Source organism: Anas platyrhynchos, chromosome 2 (genome assembly GCF_047663525.1).
Source record: "Anas platyrhynchos isolate ZD024472 breed Pekin duck chromosome 2, IASCAAS_PekinDuck_T2T, whole genome shotgun sequence".
NCBI classification, from domain to species: domain Eukaryota; kingdom Metazoa; phylum Chordata; class Aves; order Anseriformes; family Anatidae; genus Anas; species Anas platyrhynchos.
In genome coordinates this window covers 77,454,643-77,482,475 of record NC_092588.1, presented here as the reverse complement: position 1 = coordinate 77,482,475, position 27,833 = coordinate 77,454,643, and the positions used below count along the sequence as shown (strand labels likewise).

The 27,833-nt window shown below is 39.6% G+C and overlaps 1 protein-coding gene across 2 annotated transcripts in view; it reads right to left on the bottom strand.

The window, feature by feature from the left end:
• Window positions 1-27,833, bottom strand: part of TRIO (trio Rho guanine nucleotide exchange factor) — a 242,083-nt gene that overhangs the window by 115,073 nt on the left and 99,177 nt on the right. For both annotated transcript variants that reach the window (XM_038175341.2, XM_038175340.2), the window contains exons 10-13: window positions 20,890-21,012; window positions 14,799-14,990; window positions 5,088-5,257; window positions 3,995-4,169 (exon numbers count right to left, since the gene is read on the bottom strand). In XM_038175341.2, the coding sequence (XP_038031269.1) occupies window positions 3,995-4,169; window positions 5,088-5,257; window positions 14,799-14,990; window positions 20,890-21,012 (660 nt within the window). The remainder of the gene's footprint in view (window positions 1-3,994; window positions 4,170-5,087; window positions 5,258-14,798; window positions 14,991-20,889; window positions 21,013-27,833) is intronic.

Below are 27,833 nucleotides of genomic sequence, written 5' to 3'. Positions count from 1 at the left end.
ACTGCATAATGAAAGCTCTCCAGAATCAGAGTTGCCATCTCATTTTCATCTAGTTAGCAACATTCATAAGTTACTCTCAAGAAATAATTGTTGTTAGACTTGGCAAAACTGAAAAACTTGAGTGTTAAAGAAGGTGGAAAAACTGTCTTTCCGAACATCATCTTCTACTGTCTTTCTAAACATCTTCAAAAAGTGGATTTGATTTACTGGGGCTCACTTGTGTCACTGTTTTAAAACTGAAGCCAATGCACTGCTCTTCAGAACACAGTCCAACAACTTACCTATCCTACTATCAAGTCGAATGAAAATAAAACAAACTTAGAACAGGAGATTGCTGTGATTAAGCTTCAATTTTTTTGTATTAATGGAATGGTTTACTCTAAGTAGATTGCAGCCACTGTGTCTTCTCAGACTATTCCTACGATTCACCTGATACGAACAATGAGTAGTTTTAAGAGGTCAACACTGTGTTATCACCTCAGCCAAGAGGTTTCAGCGATACTGCCTCCACCGGGGTTCCTAACAACAGCAGTAGTCCTTGCATTCTCTCAGCAGTAATTGTGTGGCTCATGATGATCTATTTCAGCCATTATGAACCCACTGTGTGTTGAGGGCAGAGTTAAAAACAAAAAGAGCATGTTAAGCCCTGTCTGCTCATGTACTTCAGGGCTTCCCCTGGAAGTTCCTCCGCTTTACAAGTAACACTTAGAGACCAGGCTCCTATTTTGTTTCTGAAGTTTTGTCAAGCCATTCAGCATTAATTATGCAGAACAAAGATGAATGACTACTAGACAACTAGAGTAACTGAATTGCAAATTAATATTGCTCTCAAGAAATGGACAACCCAGCAAAAATACAGGGCAATTAGCATAGCATTTGTTCAAAAAGTTCCTAGCACAGTCTGAGCTGCCTGACACACCTTTGTATTTGTTACAACCTAGGGAGCACTGACAGGAAAGAAGGCAGGGTATAACACAGAAGAGATGCAGATTCTTTCACACTGCATGGGAAAGAAAAAAAACACGGGTCTCTTCTCAGAAGGGTGTAACCAGCATTCCTCACAGCAACTGAACACTAACCTGGACCTGGAAAATTTTATCTACTAGGGAGAAAGAAAAAGGGAGAACAGAAAAGGGAGAAGAGTTCAGTCTTTGTAATCCAGCACTTTGCACACTTGCCTTTTCAGCTGGATGACTTCACAGGCATCTTGTAAGTATGATCCAGAAATAGAGCAGAGATAAAGCTGTGGGTTGAAAAGCGTGCAGTATGCTTTCTGTGGAGCCCTGACATAGGCCTAGAGGTATTTAAGTCATGGACAAGTGAAAAAAATGCACACAGATGAACGACAATTTACACAAACCAAACCACACATGCATTTGGCTCCATTCCTTGCCACCAGGGTTACCTTGCTACTGATCAGGTCCATACACAGCTTCCTTATGCTGCAAATACTTGTTCACCCTAACACGAGACTCTTCATATACCTTATTTTGCTCCTTCCTGCCTTCAGTTAATACAGGCATTCACAACAGGGCCCAAGTTGCAGGATAAAAGTGACTAAAAGAAAGAGCATTTAACTAGTGAGGGGAAGCAGAGGGACAAAAAGAGGATGACTGACCCTGGCAGCAAATCTCCCCACTGTCCCCAGGAGCACGGCTGCACAGTATGAACCTGCAATGCCTACAGGAGCCCTTTGTTCCACTTAAGAGTGTACTATTTTGCAAGCTCTACGACAAGCTAGCGACACTACTCGCCTCCCAGAAAAACATTTCTCACAGGATGCTCCCCTGAATGAACTGCCCCTACAACCAAGTCTTAAATCACTGGGCAAAGGAGGATGTCAAAACAAAGCCTGCGAGTTCATAGCTGGTGTCTGGCTCCTCCTCGCTATCATGTTACTTCAGCTCGGCTTCTGCTTTCGCATGGCTGACCTGGAACCAGTCCCTGCTTTTTCTTCCCGGAAGTTTCCAAACAGATGTCTGCCTTCAGGGAGAGGGAAAAGAGAAGCATGCTTTGCTGAGGAGGCAGAGACAGCAAAGCAATCAACATTTTGCCGAAGATGCTCTGCAGCCAGGGTCGTCACAGCCCTATTTCTTCCTAGGAGGGCTTCTTGGCAATCCTAAAGAAGTACAATTTTTGTTTACAAGCCATATAAACAAAACATACCAACTCTTTTAACACAGCAACTGGTGCTTTACTTTGTGTTGTATGGGCCAAATTGTAAAGCTTGCCAAGTGTCAGCTGCAGAAAAAGTAAAACCAGTGAAGCTAGAATATGCAGCTTTCCAATGCAAAATCCCACAGACGTCACCACACAACACACACAGCAGTACTACTGTCTATGTGATGTCATCCTGCACCAAAGGACTAAAACACATCTGCAAAGCAGGGATTCTGCAACTGGCTCTTTGGTATTATACAGCTCTGGTTTAGGTAACCTACAGCAGAGAGCAGTCACCTTAACAACTTCACTGAGACCTTGAACCTAACTCATTCTTTAATTTTCTTAGCATGCCTTTGCCCCCTGCAGCTGCCATTTCCTTGACACAAGTGTTCTGAGAACATTGTGCAGACCCCATCGAGCACTGAGGATCAGCTCTGCACTGATTGTAAAGCTGCTGACAGTGCTATAAAAGAGGATACCTTTCATGTTCCTCCACATGTACCAGTCATTCAATTAACCATTGCGATCACAATTCTGCCAAGCCTTTCCCTTGCATACTCAAGATAGCTACCCTCACATCATCTAAATAGCAAAGTCCCTGCAGACTAGTTTCACCTCCTCAATGTGAACACCAAAATAGAGAAGCTTCTCAGTCTTCCTTTACAGTAGTTATTATTACCATGGAGCACACAGTCTCACTTCCTCCGTGGGCACAAATCAAGGAACTGCGTCTGCCTGTGCCTGCACTGCACATGACAATTTGCTTATCTAAACCAGAATCCAGCAACGATATCTAATCCTGGTTTTAAGAAAAAAAACTTGGAAGCTATAACTTCTGATGATTGACTCTTTATCCTTACACCATCCACATCTAACAGCTGCAGCTTTTACTTATGTAAACGGGAAGAGATCGAGTTAGCAACTCCTGCAGCATTGTAACTCCTGGTTTCCTGAGTCTCAAGGTAAACCATTATATAGCCAAACAGGATCACGTACCAATGGATAACCACAAACTTTCTGAAGCACCAACTCAGTTTTAGTCACTGTGTACAGTGCTCCTGGTTTTACAAAGGTTGTATGATCAGCTTAGCTGAAACTTTATAATGCAATACTATTAACATAAGCTCCATGTGAAGTTTTGTGTCTGTCTGCATGCATGTCCCTGCACACGAACAGAACCCTTCTGACTGGCACAGCTGCAACCCTCCTCCAAAACCTGTACAACTTAAAAAACGCCTCCAGTTTTGCAAGGGTGTAGCACTACAACTACTTTTTTGTTATTTTCAGAGATGGAAAAACATCTCATTTGAGAGAGGAAGACAGAGAAGGAGGTAGGGAGAGAAGGAGATTGCAAACAACATTCCCAAAGGTTAAAACAGAATTCTGAACACCATTTACAGTTGCCAACTGCAAAAAAAGGCTGCTTATTTGGAAAAGGAGAAGAGGGATGTTACTACAAAGCAACAGCTTACATGTTTTGTATGGAGCCATCTTGCAAGTCTTCTAATTCACATTACGTGTTAGCATGCTAGTTATGTCGAGGCAGCTTGATATTTGAACCACATTTGCCAGATGAAGCAAACGGTACACTGATTTCACACAACAAGACACACGACACTAGCTTAAACACACACTGGGAGGCAACCAGAGTGGGAATTAACATCAGCAAGCTCTGCTCTCTTCTGAGACTTTCACATACAAGACATGAGTCTTATTTCAGGTAAGAACTATCAGACCCTTGAGCCACATGCCAACACGACCACACAACCATCTCAGCATAAATGTTCTTCCACGAGAAAGGTGCTGTACAACGCCAAGAGCAGACACTCACATCTATTGCATCTCTTTCAAATATGCGGAGCTGCAGAAACAGCTCAAGCTTGATCTTGCGTTCTTGAAACAGCTCCTCCATCTGAGATTGGGCCTCATCCAGCTGCTGCAGGACTGTCTCTATGTGGTTGATCGAGCTGTTATGGGGGGTCTTGTTACTAGAAATGGCCGAATCCCTATTCAAAGCAGAGGGGGTGGGGAGGAATAGAGAGGGGAGATTGTTATTGAAGAAAGAAAACCACACAATTTGGATGCTATACATGACCATGAAATGCAAGACATCCTTAGAAAAGGTTAGTACCAGTCTTATTACTTGAAAGCTAAGTCTGTACATTTTGTTTATAAAAATCCAAATTCTATTTTAGTACTTGAAAAAGCATTAAAAAATTAGATGGCTTTCATTTTTGACTGATTCAACACCTAAGGACATTCTGTTTACAGGAAGAACAAAATTTAAGACCAGAGAGAAACCCTTTTTTGTGAAAAGGAAGTGCCATAGGATAACTATTTACTTCATGGGATCTTCCTGGCAGTGAAAAATCATTGTAAGATACTAAAAAAAACAACAAATATTTTACTGTAGTATTAAAAAAATGCTGCAAATTCATATATGATAATATGAAGTCTTGTAGCAAACAAGACGTGTAACATGTACACAGTATAGGGGCCCTAAATTTATTTAGATTATTAATGAATTGAATGGACTGCAAACTGATGATCTTCACTATGAAAATGTTACATATTGGACTGCAAAACAATTTCAAAAATCTCTTTATGAAAAGTCTGCTACTGAGAACTCAAAATACTGTGGAGTCCTGCATGTCTGACTACAAAGGCATACGACTGCTCCTATTACAAAGGTAGCTTATGTAAACAAAGTCTCCACTTTATGAAGGTAGTGTTTATAAGCTGAGCTTCCTGTAAACAGAGGGTTAGAGACCATCAGTACAGCATGAAACATAACTAGTCTTAATATTTACAAATTTTATTTATAGGTCATAACTTGTAGTCATTATCTGTACTCTCAAAATAGAAAGAGCCGTGCAGAATATCAGAGGTTTGCCAGAAGAGATTTAAATAGAAACTTGTTTTACCTTAGCTGCTGTATGAGATCTTCACCTTCTTTTATGACATTGACCGTAACCTGCAGAGTAGTCTGTTGCTGTTGACCAAAACGTTTAATCAGGTCTTGGACAGCCTCCACAGACTCAGCATAGACATCATCAAGCAGTTCTTTCTGTAGCTCTTCAAGCCATGTCCACAGCTAAAGGAGGAAAAAAATAAAATAGAAAAAAAAAAAACAACAACAAACGTAAGCACCAGGATCAGGCAGTCACTATTCCAAATCAATCAGGAGAAAATAGATTGGTTTGGGGTAAGGGGGAGAAACAGGATTTGTTCCCCTTCATAGAAAAATCCCGTCTTCAATTTAATAAAAATGAGCCTTTGTTTCAAATAAGGTTTTCGTGTCTTGGAAATACCAGAAAAGCTTTCTCTGTGTTGCTAAGTCACCCTTTCTTTCCTATTTTCCTTCTACGGTACTGAGTGTATCCGACTGAGCAGCAGAGAGTTCATAGCGAGAATCCCATCTGCAGCTCTGCGAGAGTCGCGGGGAGGGAAATGCTATGGTAACACTCCCTGAGAGAAGGAAGGAAGGAAGGAAGGAAGGGAGATGTATTGTAGCCACCATCAAATTTACACTGCCAGGCTGACACATGCACACAGATAGCATGACACTTTTCAGTGGCCTTCAGAAAAAGGAAAAAGAAAAGGGTATTTCAGCAAACAATACACTGAGAGATACCAGATGTGAGAAGTTATTTTTCTATCACGATCTCTACAGCTGTGGTGCTTACCCTGTTGCTTTCAATATCACACCATTACAAACAAAAATCATCACGAGGAGTTACACCAACAATTTTTTTTTTTCCTCTAACGTATGCACGTAACCCTGTTCAGAATTGCCCACACATTGCAGTAGATGGAAAAATCCCTAGGAATATGCCAGCGAGATATCATTACCGGTCACTTGAATCCTACTGTGTTCTTTCCACAATTTTATGAGGCAAGCTGTTGCATCCTAAGCTCTGTGTGGAAATTATTCACCCACAAACCAACTACTGTGCAAATGATAAAAACACTGCTTGAAGAGAGGAACTGTGCCTGTGTCCCCTACAACCCTCCTGCGAGTGCTTAGAGCACAAGGAAACAGCTATTCTCACAGGAAGCATCCACATCAGGCCCTCCCCTTTGTTTTATCATCACATCTCAAACTCTGTGATTTCCAAGAACAAGGATTAAAGTCTGCCTTCTATCCTGAAAAGACAACTCTGTTCTGATTGACAAGATTGAGATCTTTTGTCTACATTTTAATTTAATAAATATTTTAGAGATATAAATAGGCTTCTTTAACCCCGAACCTAATTAAGAGATTAACAGTGTTAAAATAAAGTCAGTAAGTAATCAAAATGGCTTAGCTTCAAAGACAGTAGAACAAATGCTTTATTTCTTTGCTTAACATTTTCTACAGAAATACCCATTTTATGCTGGTGTCTCTTACAGTGTTAACCCCATAAGGGTTTGTTAACTCCCAATGGATTTACAATAAAATAAAAAATTCAGTGAAGGACATTACAGCTTTAAAACCAAATGCTAGGCTTTTGTTTTTCTTTTGTTTGCTTTAATATCTTAGAGCCTTACACGCCTCTACTTCAGTTTTGAGTGAGCCAAGTTCTAGGCTATGCTTTCACAAACCAGGAAATATTAACGATACTTAATCAAACCCTTTTCCCCAAATTTACTAAGAAGAAACACCCAACGAACAAACAATAACAACAACAAAAACCAGAACTGCCTATTCATCCACACTCATCTTCTGACTGCTCATATGCTTCAAAGACAATGCCTGTCACACATTTGAATGCAACTCTGCAGTCATAAACACCACAAGCTCGAGTCACAGCAGTCTCTCTTAATAAAAGAGCACGAATCAATGGAACTTACCAAGTGCATCAAAAGCCCTACTCAACATTCATTCCAGCAGCACAACTCAATGCAAGATCCAAAACAAATATTTTTTCAAATGCGTATTTAGAAATGCAAATTTCACTTCAAGGCAAACGAAACTTAAGAGCAAGAAGCCTGATAGTACAACCCACAAACTTTACTCAGATTTCGATGGCCAGAAGATATGCTTTTATTCCTGTCCTAGTTTATAAGCTTTGTCTAAATTACAGAACTAGGATGCAGAGTTTGAGATCTTTCAAGAGAGCTGGTGTGCACACAGTTCCTGCACCTTGGAACTGTGCAAATATACACTGCAGAAAGCATAACACTGCTGCTGACTACAAATGGAATGCATTTGGTGTTAGTTAGAAGAGCTTTACCTCATGCTTACTGCACTGCCTATACAAGGCCCAGTTTTTAGAGACTTTTATCACAGACAAACCAGAATTAAAGCCATTTTGGGTCTCCTGGACTGTATCCAGCATGCCCCGTGGCTCCCTCACAAGCACCTGCGCTGCAGCTCACGGGAGGTCTAAGCACCACTTCATGTTTTTCCACTACGTCTTTTGCAGCTGAGCCTTGGGTCACATCTGTACAGGGGACACTTTGCCTCTGGGATTCCTGTTCTTCACAAATGCTTCAGCCATTCCTGTGCCTGGTGGGAGAAGACCTGACAGGGTCAACAAAACTTATCAGCGTTGGACTGGTGATGTATTCAGCCCGGGAACACTTCCCTGAAAGCTCACCCTGGGTACCGGAGACAAAGCCAGCACAGAACAAGCACAATTTGCTCTGCGTAGTCGGCCCAAAGCATCACCACCTACCTGGAGCAGAAAGACATGGGTGCTAGCACAACAGCGTGTCGTTCTGGCTGGCGTGGTGCCTGGTTGCCAGGAACAGAGAACCAGTTTCTCCGTGCAGAATCAACACAGCATGACTGTAAGCATGGTATCTTGACCCCACGGTGCCAAGGAGCTCAGAAATACATTGCATTTGCCTAGTTCATTAGTCGAATCACCCGCTGCTTGGGCAGGAAAAGCATTTGACAAATGTGCAGAAAGAGCGTGATGGTAATTAGCATGCATAACTTGTCTAGCTGTGATTCATAAATTGTTCTACTTTCAATAGTATAAGCCATTTCTGAAGCGACTGAAGAGCTTTGTGACACTTCCATAGGAAAAAAAAATATGTTCTAATACATTACCACCAGGTAAGCTTTTTGCACTTTTCCACTATTTAAGTTTCTGCCAAATAGTTTCACCTTGAAATAATCTTATCTGATGCAGTCTATATGCAAAAGTTAGAGTTAAGCCACCACAGGTGAACAGAACTGTCAGGTTATCAAAACTGAATACAAATGTGTGCAATTTATTGAGAGCTTAATTCACAATATCTGGAACAGTGTGCTGGCTTGTGTAGAGCTTTAAAACCAGCATGAGCACAGCGAACACTGAAAGTTACATAAATTACCTTGTTTTCAAATACAAAACTAAGGATGAAGGCAGTACGAAGTTGTACAGTAAAGTCAAAGGAAGCCAAACAGTTTACTGTGGGGAAAGAACAGATACTGGAGCTTATCCATACATGTTCAGAAGTGCAGAACTACAGATTTTATACTGCAGTGATGCTCTGTGGCAACTCATTATTCCATCAAATAGTGAAAGCAACAGGAATCTGATAGGAAAAAAAAAATCATCACTGAAAAAGCATCAACCTTCTCCCAAGGTGGATTTCTGAGCAACATTTTATCATGTTTTCCAATTCATTGTAAAAGAGAAACCAAAAAGTCCCCAGACAAACCACTAGGCCCTGTGACCTTAATAAGAACTTTATCCAGTGGCAATACAGCTTTAATGTACAGTGAGAAAACCATATAAATAACTAAATCCAGGCACAGAATGAGGCTCTTCTGCTCTTTTCATCTGCTCTCCACATCTTATCAGAATTAAAATTAGAGAGGGAAATCAAATTCTGAATCCCTGACAGGCAAATGTTTCACCCAGCACATTTTTTCTTGATCTAAATATAGCACAGACTAAGAAACATCTGCTTGAACGAGCCTGCATCCTGTCCTACCTCTTTCCTAAGTTCTTGGGAGCATGCCATTAGTCACTGAGATGGTATTACTTTAATTGTCTGCAACATCCTGGAAGTTTCAGTGTTTCCATCATGGGCCTCCATCCATTTAAGTCCCATCCCTGCCATCCCCTGAAAGACTGAAGCGAAATAAGACCTTACAGGATTTTGCTGAATATAATCAGAGAACAATTATTTGTGAGTAAGTACCTTCCCAAGTCCACACTTATTTTATTAAGCAAAGTATCTGCCACTTTCATTATTTTCGAATCAGGTAATTTACTTGTTTTTTTCATTTTGGTAATAGCTTTTGGATATGCAGTCAGTCTTTTCAGTAGGCTAAACCAAAAAAAGGCGCACAGTTTCTGCATTTAAAAACCATCAATTCCTCTTTTTGCCTCTGCTCCCTAGCACAGTGTTGCAGTCTGCGTATTTCCACAGGTGATTTTTTAAGAAGATGGTATTTGTACTGGGCCAAACATTGCCATAATATTCCCTGGCATGTATGTCTGGGCATGGGAGTCTGATGTCTGCCTGAAAGCTTTGGCCTTCAGGACATCCAGTTGGCAAAAATTGCATCTTAAGAACAAAAAAAGTTGAGGTGTTAAAGCCTTGGTAGGCTGTCTTCCAAGGACCTTTCTGTGACACTTAAGATACTGAATACACAGATATTTCTTGAAAATTAGATTTAATTATATTTAAAAGCTTCAAATATCCCCATCTGTTCTACAGTTATAATCATATATATATACTTTAATATATATATATTCCAATTCAGAATAAGTTCATCCTTGAAGCATCACCAAGTTTCTTACATCTCCCTAAAATTACATTAACTACCAGCATCCTGTCACCAGTTGTCCCATTACTTAACTGAACAAGTATAAAAAAGCCCACACCATAGCTTTAGAGGTCTATTTCTGCTTCACTTTTCCAAAGCTCTTAGTACTATTTCAATAACACCTGGACTGCAACCCATAAACTTGGGCCATTTCTTTCAAGCCAAAGTAGCAATCAGCATTGAAAAACTTGAGAGAGGCGATTTGTGCTGGATCCCATCAAGCCAATAAAGCGTAATACACTCTAATGTACTGCTGCTGAATGTTTCTCTCTTATTTCAGATTTAGAAATTGTCCTGCTCAACTCTAAAATCCAAGAATACCAGCATATCAACATAGCCATCAGAGGCTGCACTTCCTGTATTTTGCCAGACCAGCTGCCTGGGAAGGGAACACTCCAGTTCCTAGCACAGGAGAGAGAAGCTTTCCTATGACACCCAAATTTAAGCTGTAGACCACCAACACAGAAGAACCAATTCCTTGGAAGTGACAGAACAGCAGGTCTGTCACCTCAAGGTGCACCCCGGGATGACATGTATGAAACCCCGTGCAGGCAGACATCCTTCTGTGCCGGATAATGCAAAGGAGAGTGTATTTCTGGCACCGAGTCAAGAGAAAGTGAGACCATATCACTGTGCTTTTTTGAATCAAGTGCACACACTCCATAGCCTGATGTGAGTCAGTCAGCAGCACTATGGTCAGAGCAAGGCCTCCTCAGCTTTACCGTGCACTGGCAGCTTCAAAATGATGGCACCTTCCTTCAGCAGCTTGCACTGACTACTGTTTTACCCGTTTTGTTCAGGAACCATGGCTTTCTGTATTTGAAATCTCTGCCAACTCCACTTCCCTTGTCTTTGTTCCAGCCCCAGTATATTCTAGTGTAAAGTTTAGTTTGAGTAAGATGAAAAAAAAAAAGAAAAGATAAATCTTCTTCTAACACTATTAAACATATTGTGTATACATAAAAAGTGCTGTGAGCTATTTTATAATCAACTTGTCAAAACATACACAAAGGTTATATGCAAAAGTCAACAGGCTCTTAAGAGATCATTTTCTTCCATGAGCATTCAGCCCTTATCTATATTCCCACACTTCACTCTAGTTAGGAAAATATCTGTTGCTCTGCTTTGGCACTACTACAAACACCTGGTTTGGCCGTAATTTCAGTCTTCCCACTTATAGATGTTGAGGGAGCTGAGAGAGAGAGAGAGAGCATGGAACAATTTCAATTCACACCAAAATTCTGTTCAACTCTACCTGGTGGCAGATTTCACAACAAAGACTACTGTGGCTTTTGCTCTTATGTTTTGCACACAAGCTTTTATGGTAACCATTTATTTAGGAATGTATCTTCTACCTGTGGGATTTGTCTCACATAACATCTCATTTGACCATGTCCTTCCCCCTATTATTAAACACCAAAGTGGCAAAGGCCAGAAGAGATTCACTGTCTAGCAAGGGTGAACAGTTTTGGGTGATCAACTGCATTTTATCCATCCCCAGGCTGGGAACCTGGGCACAGTCCGTTCAATACAACGACTCTGATGGGGATATTTTTGGTCCCCCACACTTCTAAAGCTCACCAGTGGACATCTTTAACTTCACTTCCTGAAAAATCTGGCTTAGACTGAAATTTCTCACTGTTTGAATGGGAACTAAGAGTCAGTACTCACAATTTTACAAACTTAAATCTAAAAATAGCGTAGCAGCATGGAATCAATGTACATATAAGAAATAACAGATTTGCTTGGATCACCAATAAGCAAAATGGGTAATGGTGAGAGCATTACTTAACATCTCATTTCTGCCTTCCCTGAATACATCCTTTTTTGTCCCATTGAGAGATGTGGCCTACTGAGGTTTGTTCATCAGGCGTCTGAGAACTTCTACGCTGTTTTCTGATGTTTCTAAGCCACAGGGAACTTTACCAGCTTGTAATAACCCGGCCACAGAACTTCTGGAAATGTTAAACAGAGCCAGCACTTCCAAAGTGCATCAAAACAGGCTGCTGTGCACAGATTACACAGCTGCTTTGTGCAAAGGTATAGCAAAAGTCTGTTACTTCTAGGATGTGTCAAATGGATCTATTACGTTTGTGGCAACGGGGCTGCTTCTGAAAGCAGAAACTGGTTTAATAAGTGAGAACAGAGCAACAGAACGGAGCAGACACAGCAGGGCTGACGCTTCCCAGGGAAACTGGGAAAAGTTGCAGGCAAATTCTGTGTAAAGGATAAAGGTTACACAAAGAAACGGGGGGGGGGAGTATTGGAATGCTCTTATCCAGATGAGGAACATTCATTCAGTGTGAAGTATTTCCGGGGAAAAGAATAAAATACAACAAAACATCCCACTTCAACAGTCAAGATATTGGATGTCTTTTGGAGCGGGACTTCAAAGCCTCTAAAACAGCCAACAGCTCTGAGTACCAGCTTTTGTCGGCTTTGCGGCTCTGTCCAAGCTGTCACACACAAACAGGGTTTTTATACTTCGTGCCCATTTTGTAGTTGAGGAAAACACAAAGACAACACTCACATGGCACAAATTCACCCTGAATACTTGAAGAGCGAAACATATTTTTTTTTTAAAGCAACTGCAATGTCTCTGTTCAGTTCAACAAACAGCATCTCACCCTGCTACGTGAACTCCTCCCTTTGCCAGTTAAGCACACGCATTAATTTCATAGCTCAGCTATCCAGCAGAAAGGTTACATTCTTACAGGTATGCACTAATTTATGCAGCGACTTCCCACATCCTGTGGGAGAAATGCAATTCTCTTGCCAACAAAGCATGGATGACTTTCAGGTTTAGGGCATTTTTATCTTCCATCTGCTTTGCAATGCCTTCTCAGCACTCCACACGCGTGTTTGATAACAAACAACGTGCTCTTGAAAACAAAACAGAATACAGAAAGCACAGGACATCTCTGAGCTGGCTGTTTCTCTGCACATTAACCAAAGGGCTCATCTGCTAAACATGAACTGCCAGACTTGCTGTCCTCTGTATTTTTAAGTAGTATGCAAATAAGTAAGATAGTCTTGCTTACGTAAATAAATACTCTTTTTAATTTTCCCTGCTTTATTAAGTATAGAGGTCAGCCACACAACTATAAATAAAAAAAATAAACAAATAAGCAAACATTTAGACATCAACTACAGTGCCTTTTCCCAAAGTCCAGGCTGCAAAGAGGCTGCCATAGTAACAGCTGTGTGCACTTACAGGGTCACAATAACATCCATTTTTAAGAAGAAATAAATCAAGATGCAGAGTATCTTTTTTCAGTAAAACATTATTATCTAGGGGAGCAGTGGCAACACGCCAGCACATCTGGATCAGCCTCCCAGAATTTCTCAACAGTGACTCACAGTCCAGTATGATTTTTTTTTTTTTAAGGACCTTCCTCACAACTCCTTTTATAGTCTTAATCTTTCATCACTACAATCAACTGTGTCCATTTAAATATCATTTAAGCTGCTCTTCTTGATGCTCAGAAAAACAGGTAATGAAGACATCTACAGAAACACCAAGCATGGCTCACAGCAGCTGATTGCTCCTGTGCTTCATAACAGGTAACGGAACAGCACTAGGTGCTCAAGAAAAATAAAGCAAAAAGTTTATTAGAGTAGTTTCAGAAGAATAGTTTAAGATTCAGCACTTACGTTTTTTTTAAACAAGCAGGGTCCTGGGAAAGTATTATCGAGAAAGCATCTAACAGAAAACTGATGGGGGAGCTATGTCCTCATATCTAAAGCTAAAATGTAATACAATCCCGACCTTCTTCAAAGAGCAACTGCCTTGTGCATTTGTTTCAAGTGCAAAGCAGATGATTCACATACAAAAATCTCCCGTTCTGATCCTCTACAAGGTTTTGCTTAAGAAAATCCTTTGAACACCACACTTTCCTACTGAACAGACCATTTCTTTACGTAGGGTGAAGGGGAGAAATACATATACATTGACATGTAATGATCCACAAGCCTTTCATATTTTCACCTAATTTGAGTAGCAAAAAGATTTAACCTAACAGAAAACAAATCCACAGTTGTCAAGATTTGCCACAGCCTATAACCAAAAACCCTTACTGAAGCCTTTATTTTAGCTCTAGTTTATTCTACCGTCCCCATGAGCTTGTAAACACATATGGTCTGTGTCCCTGAATGAGATGAGAAAAACTGATCTGGCTGAAAATTAAGTGTCTTTGCCTGATGTATTTTTTTCCTGGTTTATCAGTTCCTCAGCTCACTATGGAACTACAGTAACTTTTACACCACTTATCAGAATGGTTTTATTTATTTATTTGAAACAGGTTTGCTGCTGAATGCTAACTTACCAACTCATTATGTAATGTCTGGCATCAAAGGTAACAGAACCTTTGAAGGAGACTAAAACACGAGGCAAAGCATTGTCAGTATCAGCTAAACTCTTTAGGTTGAGAAGAACTGTCAATGTAAACGAGTAAAATGCTATGTCTAAAACTGAAAAAAACAGTCTCTCTGAGCAGCAGGATTGCCTTAACTAGCCATTCACTTCAGTCTCCTGAACTGTGTCCATCTAACCACGTGCCTGACAACTCAGTTGCTGGATAAAAAAACACAAGTGCGCAGCAACGCTAACCTTCAGCTGCATCAGTCCCCTGATCTGATCCCCTTTCCCCTTGACTGAACAAGCAAGTACACCTGCACAAAAAAGAAGGTGAAAGCTGCTTATGGAAAATAGTAATGATAATAACAAAAATAATAAAGAACCACACCAAAAAAGCAACCCGGAACTCACTGTGCTATAGGGGGTTCATTACTTCACATGACAAAGGTTTACCAATGAAAGTAACGTCGGACAATAATGAGTCTAAGTCTTAAAGATAGGACTGTGACTTATCAGCAGTTTTACCTCTTTAACATGAGTGTGAAAGGACACAGACATGTCCAGCAGGATCTTGCGTTGCTCCACACGCCTAACAAAATCCTGTATCCTGTCTTCGAGCTGATGGGCAGCTTGATAGATTTCCTCTGGATCACACTCTCCTGTCTGAGCAAGCTGCTCGGCTGCTTCTAGAAGTTTATCTGCGTTGGTATATGTGTTCTGCAAAGAAATAAGTTAGTGTCACAGGATTAAGTCAAACAACAAGAAGACCCTTGGAATGTATTTTTCTTTCTTATTTTTTAAGGCAGTAGAACATGAACTTACTAAAGATTTTGTTGTATTTCTAGATACTTTTTCATTTAACTGTTGAATTAATTTCTTGTTTATGTCCATTCAAAAGTCTCCTTGAGCCATAACTTAGAAAACTACTTATTCTTCTTTGGTATTAGTATTTTACATTCACAACAAGAATAAATATCAATCTAAATGTCTAATAACTTGTAAACTGGCCTGTTTCCACAGTGGAAAAAATCACAACAGTAATGACAAGGAGATTTTTCAAAAGTGTATTATCAAAGGTGAGAAAGTCCTAGCTGCTGACAGAGACACTTGGCATCAAATTGATACATCCAGCAGAAAGGTGGAAAGTGACCAGGCACAGAAACAGAAAAAATTATCTTCATCCTTACAGAAATGAGGTATCCAAATTATCCAAATATATCCAAAGTATGTCAGCTGGGTCACCATTTGCAAAAGCAGCAACAACAAAATAAGATTTAGAAGTAGTCTATGGCGGAGTGTTGGAGAGGAATATTGTCCCAATGTGTCATAGGATTAACTAAAGCTGATCAGTCAGTCACAGCAGAAACAGAATGGGAGAAATCTGCTATCTGATGTGCTTAGCGTGCTATGGTCCAGAGAAGAGTGAGAGAGAGCTGTAACAACTCTTAAAGCTTAGCACTTGCAGCCTGCATCTTTATGATTCTCATTAACTCAAAACAGGAATTTTTCCATACATGCTATAATTTGGGCACGCTATTTTTGAGCCTAACCTTGGGTTTTCATGCATGAATTAGAATGGTTCTCAGAATGGACTCATCAAGAAGGCACAGTAGGATGGTAAACTTTGGTGAATATAAAATCAAAGTCAAATGTACAGTAAAGAGGCTTTGCTGATGTCACCTCATGAGGTCTCCTGACAAGGCTGTACTACAGAGTATGTAAAAAAACGTTGACAATATAAACTGAACCTTTTCTTTTCTCGCTTCCCTCACCATTTTCTCTCAACTCAATTTGCTTGCAAGGATAAATTAAGCCTATGTAAATGTTTTTCTTTGCCATAAATATTGTATCACACCTCTAATTAATATTATGATATTCAGAAAATTTAAATCCAAACCTGGCCCTTAAACTTAACTAAGAGGCAGAAAATTAGAGTTCTCCTCCAGGGTCTCAAGCAAATTGCATAAAGCAAGCCCAGGATGGATTGCACGACTCAGTGCAGCCTTTGCACATTTGGGGGGAGTTCCCCCTTCATTTATGGTATCTATGCAAGGAATTCAACCCATGCTGTTCCTGGATTTTGACTATGTGCACCTCAGTCCTTCCTTAACCTTCAGCTTTTTAATTGCACCGAGGCAGAGAACTCCTCCACACTTTCCCTGGGAAAGCCTGCAGAGACGAAGACAAACCCACCCTTTTCAGAGCGGAGCGTATTACTCAGCGCTCCAGAGCTGCAGCTCAGGCCGTGCTGGCCCAGAACGGGCTCTGATCTGTGCTCTGCTGCTTTGCTCTCCCCAGTCACAGACTACACGTGTTCCAGGAGCAAGGCTGAAGATCCTCAAGGCACTCCTCAACAACAAATACTTCATCAGCCCCGAGAGCCACACCCAGCTACAGATGGCTAAAACAAAAGTTTCCCATTTTAATGAAAACTTGATCTCGCACATGAAGCGTTGTTTATGAATTCCAGGAGGATCTTCCATGTAACAGGCCCAGGCACAGCAAACTTCTCTTCCTGTAAGCTGGATGGTGAGCTACCTGGGCTTCAGAATGAACCCAACCTAGAGGCTGCTTTCAAAGCAGGTTGCAAATCTCAAGCCGTGACAGCAGACGCATGCCTTATCGCTAAAAATCCTCTTCCAAGTAGAGCTGGAATACAATATAAATATTTATCTTGGGAGATAGTAACTGCCATCCAGAATAGAAACCATAGCAAATACGAGTGCTCTCCTAACTCATGCTGCTGCCAGCTCTGTGCTTACTTCTAAACAAAGCTTGGAGGAAAAAGCAGAACAGTGAAGATTTTGGAAGTGTTGGTAGCAAGGGGCAGCTGCCAGTTAAAAAGTTAGGCAGCAAGGGCAGGAGCTCTCCCTCAAATCTGCTTATGCCCCTTTCCTAACCTGACAAAGGAGCCTTCATGGTGACACATTCAACACAGAGGTTGGAAACCAATTAACATTTCCTCATAATTTCTCCACTAGTACAGCCTCCCCAAATCCCAGAGGAAAAGAATCTACCTGGTAAGAACTTTAGGTCCTTTAGTCCATCCCTCAGTGCCCCAGGGCATGACCAACTATACTCAAATCTTTAATAAGCATTATTTTCTAAAATACTGCAAAAACCCAATAACGGAGATGCCTCCCTTTCCCAAATGATGTATCCTATAGCTTTTCCTAGTCTTCCTGTTGAGAAGTCTTCTCTCCATATTCTTCAGAAAAAAAACAAGCCTGATATTTTTAGAAAGGATAGGAAGTGACAGAGCACTGAAAAGTCAAAATTAAATTTAAGAGATTAATGCATAAATGAGTACTAACAACAATAAATACAACAGGAGTGTGTGGAGTCTAGTGCACTGTGGAGGGGAGGGAGAGAGACATATTATGGACAGAGGGAGATTAACAGAGGTATACAAAGCATTAAAGGTAGAGAAAATTAAAATAGATTACTCATTAAATGCAGTGGATGCTATCACGTTTAAGCATCAGACAACACACTTAAAATGAGAAAGCAGAAGTACTTTTCATCTAAGGAGCAATTAAATTGCATAACTCATTGGCACAGGGACTGGCATACATTCCAGAAGCATAAATTGGTTCAAGAAGCAGCTAGCCCAATTAAGGGAAGAGAAGTCCATCAATGACTAAACACCAGTTCTGATGCATCCTTCAGTTCCAGACATCAAATAGACCGAAACAATTGGGAGAGTAAAGATAACATTTTTTTTTTTAGTCAGGTGATGGCCACAAGACATAGACCTTCAGTTTGATGCATTACAGCCATTCATGGGTACAGTAAAGTGAGAATCAATTCAAGTAGAGAAGCTTTCTTCCATCCTTAAAGGAGGTGGTACTGTTGCCAGTAGGAAACTTCTAGGTGTATTCGAGTAAAGAAGTATCATTTTTGTGCATCTCTTGCACCAAGCAGACTGAGCTCTTAACTCAGATGCAGTCTACAGATAGAGAAGAGAACTTAGCTGTGGAAAAATGTCACACTGATTAATTCTTGCCATAACATTTTCATGGGTTTTGAGTGTGAAAAAGCAGGCATCAATCATAGTTGAAAGAAGAGAAGCTGACTTCAAATTTCATGCTGAAATGCATAGGGAAGTACAACCGCACTACTGATCTGCATTCAGTGGTCTAAGCTGCAAATCTGTGCCCATACGTGAACTGGTTAAGTCAAAAGCTGGACTCCTGGCACTGACTAAATAGTCTCATGGATATGAAGGTGGTCATGGGAAGTGGGGTGGGAGGTGGAGAAATGCTAAGTAGAAAGTGGATAGGGCAGGCTACATGTGAAAAGAGCAAAACTATGTTTTCCTACAGTGGGTACAAGTCAAAGTGTGCATGTGTAGCATGAATGTCGACACATGAGAATCTGGGGAGGATTTCCAGTCAGATGAGTTTTGACTATGTAATGTTTCTGCAGTGGTACCAAAAAGTGCAAAAATAGAGACAAGCCTTCCTTTCACATGAATTTTAAACTGAATAATTTTTAAGCCTACAGTCCATTGACTCTGGAACATCTTTTCTATTCTATAGACAGCTTATTTTAACATCTCTTTGAATGCTGCTGAAGAATTGGCATCTCATTCATATTAAAAAACAAAACAAAACAAAAAAAAGAAATGAGGGAGGAAGCAGAAGGGAAGAAAAAAAGAAAAATAGCTCTAATCTGGAGTTAGTCTTCGACCAGGAACATTTCAGGATTACTATTGGCTTGCTGCATTTTATAAAATTTTGCTGGGCCGCTGGCAGATCACTTGACACTGCTTCCTCTCAACTAGAGCTGACTGAAAATCTCCGATGATGCCTAGGGTCCTATTAAGAAACAAATAAATGAAGTACCTGGACCAACCAGAAATGCAGGTAGAGAATAAATTAACTGAAAGTTAGTAACAGGGACTTCAGATTGCTTGCTTTCTTATACTTGAACATAATCTTTCTTATAATACCAACAGCAAAATGTCTTTTACAGCCTGCTTATATCCACAAGTAAGAGAAATAATTCGGAGGGTGTGCCTCTCTTGGCAGTCACTATAAATTGAAAAAGTTTAGAGATGAAAAAAAAAAGATTTACTTATTAGATCATTTCATCCACCCTTCTGTCAGCGGAGGATGGTTCCCCATAGTATATTTAAACTCTCTGACCAGTCTAGTTTTCAGTGTCGCCAAAAATAGAAATTCCACCCATCCCCTAAAGAGATCATTTTAAACTCTAGTACCATTCAGTTTTAGGAAGCTTTTGCTAAGTATTTGCTGTACAACTTCTTTCTAGCTTAAATAAAAATGCAAATTAACAAGATGCTTTTTTTTTTTTTTTCCCATCAGTTTACATCCCACTTATAGTTCTACACACTTCATCCCCTTTGGTTACTCAAACATTTTATTCTTCTTTGCTCAAATAACACAGTATTAAGTATGAGATCATTTGGGTTTTCTGAAGTGTCTTACACAAATAGATTCTTGCTTGTCTGACCCAGAAAAATCAGTATGTCTCTATGGAAAATATTACAGATTTTACTTAAAATGAAGTATTAGGCATGCATATGGAAAATCCAGCATGTGAATGTATAAAACTAACAAAGCTTATTATTTAGCAAAAGTTAATAGAAAATCAATATTAATGAAGCTTTGTGATACAATTCCAATTATAGCTGCCACTGGACTGCTCTAAGACCATATTTACAATTTGTTTTTAGTAATCAAACAGGCAAACTATGAACACAGGCAAATGAAACAGGCAAACTATAAACACACCTCCCATGCATCTACCATACCAGGTGTCACTGCTAAGCTACTGCATGTCACTTCAGAATTTTATAATTCACTTTCTGTTTTGAGTGAACGACCCTACCTTAATGAGATTATGATTGATGAACATTAGATGTTTATTATCACAAACTGTTAATTTTGAATAGACACTGTATGTTACTAATGGGGAGGATTCAAGCCTTCAGCTTCTTGTAGATGGGTTTTACTAACCTCACATCCCTTTTCTAGGCTGCTACTCAAACCAACCTCCTTGTTGTGCTCCCTGAATTTCTTGGAGCCTCTACTTCATTCAGCTTGACTTTTTTTTTTTTTTTTTTAAAGTGCTACAGAAAAGTGTGTTTTGAAGTTATATCATCAGTTCCACTAAAAGCTGAAACTAGAGTCTTCCCACAGAAAAAACATTGGTATTAGTCATTCAAAACAAGAGGGCATATACAAACTCAACTGCATTCAAAGCAAATAACCTAAAGGGGTTTTCTGGCACACCTGGTTTCTTAGAAGCCTGATTTTCATTTTATCCCTTTTATTTTTTAAGGAATGCTTTCAAACAACTAAGTGAAAATAAAGAAAATAAAAGAATAATAGCAGTTCTTTCAGGCTTCAAGGCTCCCACTCTCTGTAACACTGTGGATTTTATTTTTTTTTCTTACTGAAGCTGGAGTGCAGAAGGTAAATGAATAAAAGCTTGTGATAGAAACAAAATAGGCCATTCTTGGAACGGATTTTTTTTTGTAGTAGTAGTAGAGCTCTCTGTCTAGCCCTTCAGTTCCAGATCAAAAGGTTTTCATATATTTCAATGGCAAACATACAGTACTGCAAGTCTTAATTTTTTTATTTTTTACCTGTGCGACCTCTTCAAAGTCTTCGTGGCGTTTCTGCAATGCCCTAGCTCGATGAAGGGATTTCCCCACTCCGGTATGTTTGCTAAGAAAGGCTTCTCCATGGTTTTCAATCCAATCCAACACCTGTGGTGCAGAAGAAAAACACAAAAACTAAATGAATGCACTGAATATCTTGTTGCAATACAAAGACAACCGTTGTGATAAAAAGACAACAATTCAAGAAACTAAGGAGATTTAAAGGGACTGCATATAAGGAACTGTATTGATCGATTAAAATGCAGTATTGCCATCAGAAGCCATTAGTTATATCCTCTTATGAGCACTCATATGAACTTTTATGATGGCCCAAACTAGCTGAAAGTAGGTAAATTGTATGACTTAGGATGCATTTGAAGTCTATCAAGGACAGCGTAATTTCCGCACATTCATAAATTTGACAGCAAATCTGATCCAATTGGCGGACCCCTGGCGAGTTGTCTCTCTGTAGCCTGTGCCTTCAGCTGACATTTTTCTGTAATGTAATGCTAATGGCATCTGCACGTTCCCAAACAATGCTGGTGAATAACAGTAATGTCTTATATTAGAGGAGCAGTTGCTTCTTCTACTGCATATTGTGAAGACAAGAAGAAAAGTATTTTTTTTAACTAACACAATATAATTGATTTGAAATCCTTATGAGATGAATGACGTCTGCATTCAGAGCACATGAAGAATTCTGCCCCAGTTCCGCGGAAGTATCTCCCCAAAACATCAGATAGACATAACTGTGTATTGTAAATTCCATAGCAGAAAATGGGAGGAATGAAAGACATTTTAAGGACATTAAAGCTTCTACCACAATGACTGGTCTGACGGCTTTATAAATAGTAAGTTGTACATGCAATTAGTTCCTGCCAGTTAACACAAAGCATTACTGCACACATACCAAGTTTCTGATGAGCGAATGAACAAAAACATCTGGTCTCTCTCCAAACTAATACATCTTAGCCATATTTTAATTCCTTCATTAACTAGCATGCATATGGTATTTAATTCTTTGGAAGATACTCTGAGGTTCAAGAATGCTGTTCAGAATTAAAAACAACTCCATATGAGTAATTTTTTTTAAGTCAGCTAATCACTTTTATACAGTATTTATGAAGAGGTGTGGAATGCTTCACTTAACATTCACCTCCAGCATTCTTTTACTTTATCATAGAATCTCTGAATAGCTGAGGGTGGAAGGGACCTCTGGAGATCATCTGGTCCAAGCCCCTGCTCAAGCAGAATCACTTGCCCAGGACTAGGACCAGGTGACTTCTGAATGTCCCCAAGGGCCTCCACAACCGCTCTGTGCTACTTGTGTCAGTGCTCGGTGATTCATACTGTAGCGTTTCCTGACGTTCAGACAGCACCTCCTGTGCACCAGTTTGTGCCCTCTGGCTCTTGTTCTGTCACTGAGCACCACTGCACAGAGCCTGGCTCCATCCTCTTTGCACCCTCCTTTCAGGTATGAATGCACATTGATGAGATCCCCCCTGAGCCTCCACTTCTCCAGGCTGAACAGTCCCCGCCCTCTCAGCCTCTCCTCACATGAGAGACGTTCCAGTCCCTTCATCATTTCCATGGTCCTTCAGTGGTACTGTTCATGGTAGTCCAGTAGCACTTTGCCTAAAGCAGCCCTGGATACCATTAGCCTTCTTTGTGGCAAGGGCATACTGCTAGTTCCTGGTCAACTTGGTGTCCACCAGGATACTCAGCTCCTTTTCAACCAACCTGCTTTTCAGCTGAGTGGCCCCCAACATGTACTGGTGTCTGAGGCTGATCCTCTCCAGATGCAGGACTTCACACTTTTTGAACTTCATGAGGTTCCTATCAACCCATTTCTCCAATCAGAGAAATTTAAAAATGTAATATTTTGCTTCCTTTTGAAATATACTTGCCAGAACGCTGTACCTTCTCTTTCTCCTTATCTGCTGGTGTCCTTAACTCTGATTCAAGGAACTGGGTGCTTCCCCCACACACACTGTATTTGCCTCGTACTAAAAGCACTTGACATTTAGTACAACTGAAGAGAAAGATAATTTTCTTGCTTTCGTACAATCACAGAGTTAAGAACTATTCCTGCAACATCACTCATGGCTCTATTTGATACACACACAATCCCACACACTATTCCCATACAAGACAGCCATGCTTTCTTTAGTACACAAAATGAAATCATATTGTGTGCTTTTGTCATTTATCTTGACTGCCAGAATCTTTTGTGATTTGTAAATCCTCGTCCACTCGACACCTTCAAGACAACAAACAATCCCATAGTACTATTTGCCATCGCAAATCACCATCACTTCACTGAATATTTATGGCATGTACATGCTTGTTTTTCCAGGTAGATATTGCCAAATGAATGTTTATTGTTTTTTCATTCAATGTACAATTTCACTTGATTCTTTCAAGGGTAAGAATTGATTGAAGAAGGTAGAAGGAGCAGCCAAACATGGCCTCAGTCATCTATAAAGTTTATGTTACCAATGCTTTTGACTAGTTTCAGTACACCACTCTGCCCTTCTCATTCTAAAAAGAGCTGAAGAGAGACATGTTTGGATGAGAGAATTAGACTAGAGTCTAGGGACTACTGACACTTACAAGCTAACAAATGAAATCAACAGCAAAATCTGCCCCAGAAACCTGGATGAAAAGCAAAAAGCAGTACAGTGAGAACTCATTTTGTGACAAATAATGCTCATTTAAATTCTCAAGAGAAGAAATTGCCACAGAAATCCAGTACAGAGACGATAACTTAAACCAGTAAACTATAGAGGCACTGCTGCCCCTAAATGAAACCGGTATGAATACAAATATTATTATGTGTTCAGCCTTCTTACCTTGATTCTTAACAAAACTGAGGTAGCACTGTGTTTGGAAATTTCACAGCATGTAAAAACAGACTCAGACGTAAGAGCATTCTCTTACCCATCACTGAAAACTCCTACGTACCACTTTGACCAAAGGACAATACCATTAGCTGACACTGATAATAGGCATTTGCAACTTAAATGATGCATCTTCTCTCTCCTCCTGGAAGAGGTAAAGAATTATCCTATATATCATACGAACCCACTAAGAACTTGTCTACTAGTACTGGAAGTACATGGAACACACTCTAGTAACGCAGTAATACACAGGAATTTAAGACAATTTTCATTGAAAGGGTGAATAATCTTACTCTCAACTACAGCAAGCTGCTTTAGTAAATTGCAATTAAGCTGTAACTGCAGTCTCAGCAGAATCATCCTGATGCCCAATGCAGGATCTAGAAAAGTGCTCATCCTTAAAGCACTGATACAGAATATTTAAAAGTAGTAATTACTATGGAAAGATGGCTTCATCTTGACAAAATCATCATTGATGGCTGCAATATATGTTGTGGATATCCTGTTTGCAGAAATAAACGATAGACATCTGATCTTTTGCAGATTCAACATGCTCATTTTCACCTATTTTTCCCACATTATTATCCAGTCCTTCCCTCCCCACTCTCCCTTTAGCTACTTTGCACACTTACATTTTTCTGATCTCCACTGCTTTACTCGGTGCTATTTTCCAGACATAAAATTTAGAAGGGGAGGGAGGAAATCTTGGAATTTCTAATCTTCAAGTAGTTAAAATGTGCAAATACTCTCTCCCCAAAACAATTATTTCACACTGGCACCGCCTCCAAACGCGACAGTAGAATCATGCAGTGAAATCAGGAGTATTTTGATGCCGAGAAACTAGAAAGCATTCTTGACCCGCCCTTCATTAGTCAAGACTGAAACAAATGACTGTTAAAACAAAAAACTCAGTCTGTGGGGATGGCAGATCAAGGAGGAAGAAACAGCACATTTATCCAGAACAGACTAAGATGACATCCAAGGTCAGTGGGGACGTAATAAATAAATGATTTAAATCAACTTTTACATGTGTGTTTTACTAATTTCTGACTTGCAAGCCACTAATGTTGTTTTTCAGGCCCTAAAGTTTTCCCTGTATGAGTGTAAACAGTATCTCTATACCAAAAACATTATCTTTATTTTGACCTTTTAAGACTCAGCACCATAAAACCACATACAACAATTCTACTACAAGTCTGCTTTTTTTTTTTTTTTAATTTATTTTTTTAAATCGGAATTGTCAGAGCTGCTTCCTTTCCTTTCCTGATGTGAAAGGCTAGTTTATATTTTCCACTCAGTAAGCCTGTCAATTCTTAAGCATAAAATTATAATTTTGTTAGCGTATTTTATATTAGAAGGATTATTTTCAACAACTGAATGCAACAGCTTTAAAATTTATTTTTTTTTTAATTAGCATCCAATTTTTGGCAGTAATATAAATTAACTAGAAATTAGATATCCTGGCATGTTTCTGCTATTTAATGTGAAACTCAGAACTCTGTGCAGTTTAACACAGTCATAGGTTTTCACATTCCACCTTTCAGATCTGATATAATTTATGTGGTACCTATCATTTTTATTATTTCAAGTGCCTTGCATTACTGTTTGCTCCAAGAAATTAACAGATGATTCTTGGTGTATGTAGCTAGCTAGCACCATCGTGTTTTTGTTGATTTGGAAAGCTCCACAAAAAACTCCGTCCCAATGCTGAGCAAAACGGGGGGGGGTTAAAAAAAAAAAAAAAAGCAGTTAAGGAGGAGTAACACAAAATAAGGTACACGGCCTATTTGTCTTCCAACTCAGCTCTGTCACTCACTTAACACTTTCATGAACCGATTTATTTCATTAACCTGGTAGAAAACTGAGCCAGGACAGGGGTAAGGAGGAAATCACTGACTCATCCTAAAGGACAGTTATAAATTCACTTACAGTGCAACTTGGTTACTTGCCACTGTGTTTTATTTAACTATAAACAGTGGAAAAGGGCTACACTTCATTTACTTTGTCACGGAAAAAAATTACATTTAGCTTCCCTGACAATGATGAAATAAGATTTTCACACCAGTTATTAAATCATGCTAGACAATCTGAAATTAATTTATTAACATTTGAACAAAGATTAGCAAGCTTGAGAGAACACGCAAATGAAAACTAAGATATTTGAGAAAGTTTCTTTGGAGCTCTACATAATCATGCCAGAATTGTCTTGGATATGCATTTAAACAACGCTTCAAAACCAAGTAATTTCATGCACTGAATACAGTCAATGAGTGTTCAGTTGAAGAGCTAACATTGCTCAGACAAATTAGATGATCTAGTAAGATTTGTTTTGGTTTTCTCTTTCAAGAAAAAGGAATCTTTATTGTTCAAGATCATCTACTTTTTTTTTTTTCCCTGTGGATTTTCAAAGCTAAGGGAGCTACAAATTGCCAAAGCAAGACTATTCCAGGGAACCTTCGTTATGTGCTTGCCGTTTTCTTTAAGAGCTCTGCTACTGGCTACTTTTTGATGAGTTTATCTGGTGTGGATGTTGATTTATTATTGTCTTACAGCATGAAATTAGAGAATGACGAGTTGTATTTCAAGAGGGAACATTAATCATAATTCACATTATGATCAACTAAAAAGCAGCGTCCAAAATACGCCAGTATATAGTTAATTTGAAGTAATGTAACAAAAAGCTATACCTCCACATGAAACATTTCACAGTCCTTAAAGTGGATGGCTAATGACAATTACAAGGATCAACCAAAGGACAACACAGTCTTTGACAGGAACAGCTACTGGATATTAAGGGAAGGACTGAGGAGCATGGCAACCGTGTTCTACTTCGCTGAACCAGGGGCTGTATTTCTGTACATAAAATTCACTTCTAAATCTGAAGTGGTTGATAGAGATGCACATTAACACTAGAAGATGCAGCTTCAAATTGTTAAGAGGTCATCTTGATACCTTAACGCAAGATCTGCCTTGCATAGCATACAGAAAAAATGGGCATAACAAGGAAGAGAAATTTCGCTAGCCAGTAAGTACTGAATAATAAACCTAGAGGGAGAGTAACCCTCTTGAATTTTTTGTAACAAGAACTTCTGGAATACCCATAATCCGCACGTGTAACTTGGATAACGCATTCCTGATACTGAAAGTCATACAAGTAGGTAAAGCTGTGTACTTCAGTGTTTTCAGTCCTGTGACTGTTTGATGCTAAACGCACCAGTTCTGAGAGCTGACGGGTCTCAGGCAGAGGAGAAATGTCCATCTCCTTGCTGAAGAAGCAGATCATGACTCTACCATGACCTCAGTCTGACAAAGGGTTATTTGCCAGCTTTAAAGAAACAAGCAGTCTCAGAGCTCAGTCTTTCACCCAGAGCCGTGAATTAGGATGTAGAGGAAAACGAGAATTTCATATAAACATTTTATGACTCCCAAGATAATAAAAGCAAAGGCTCAGCACAGTAAGGCTCACTGTAGCATTTAATGAACACCCCAGGAAATAAACTGCCTGCAGCCTAACCTACAGGCCTGAAATCTGAATTATGCACCCTGCAAACAAACGCAGGAGGCCACTTTGCCTTGGTTGTCTAAGTAGGTCCTCCCTGGACTGAATTCAGAGTAGTTGAGCAAGTTTCAGGGCCCAATCCACTCTTGTTGAGACTAGACTACAGATGAGAGGATCTACTTTTTCCATATGAGAAACAAACTACTATTTTAATTCCTGTATCTGAAAATTTCTTCAGAATGAAGGCTGTTAAATGTAAGAGGTGATTTTGACAAGTCCACTTCCCTGACTATTCACATGCAAGTACCAACATCAGACCCTCCAGACCAACTACTGTTGATATAATAAACTTGATGAGGAGCCCCTAGGATTTATACAGTGGCATAAGAGTGTTTTCAGATTGGTTCTCAGTGATTTTCCTGACATTCATAACATTAACTCTGCTTTTTTTTTTCATTTTTTTGGTCAGCTGACGTTTTTCACACATTTCCACATTCTTTGTCACAGCTCAGTGTTGAGAATTTGGAAAA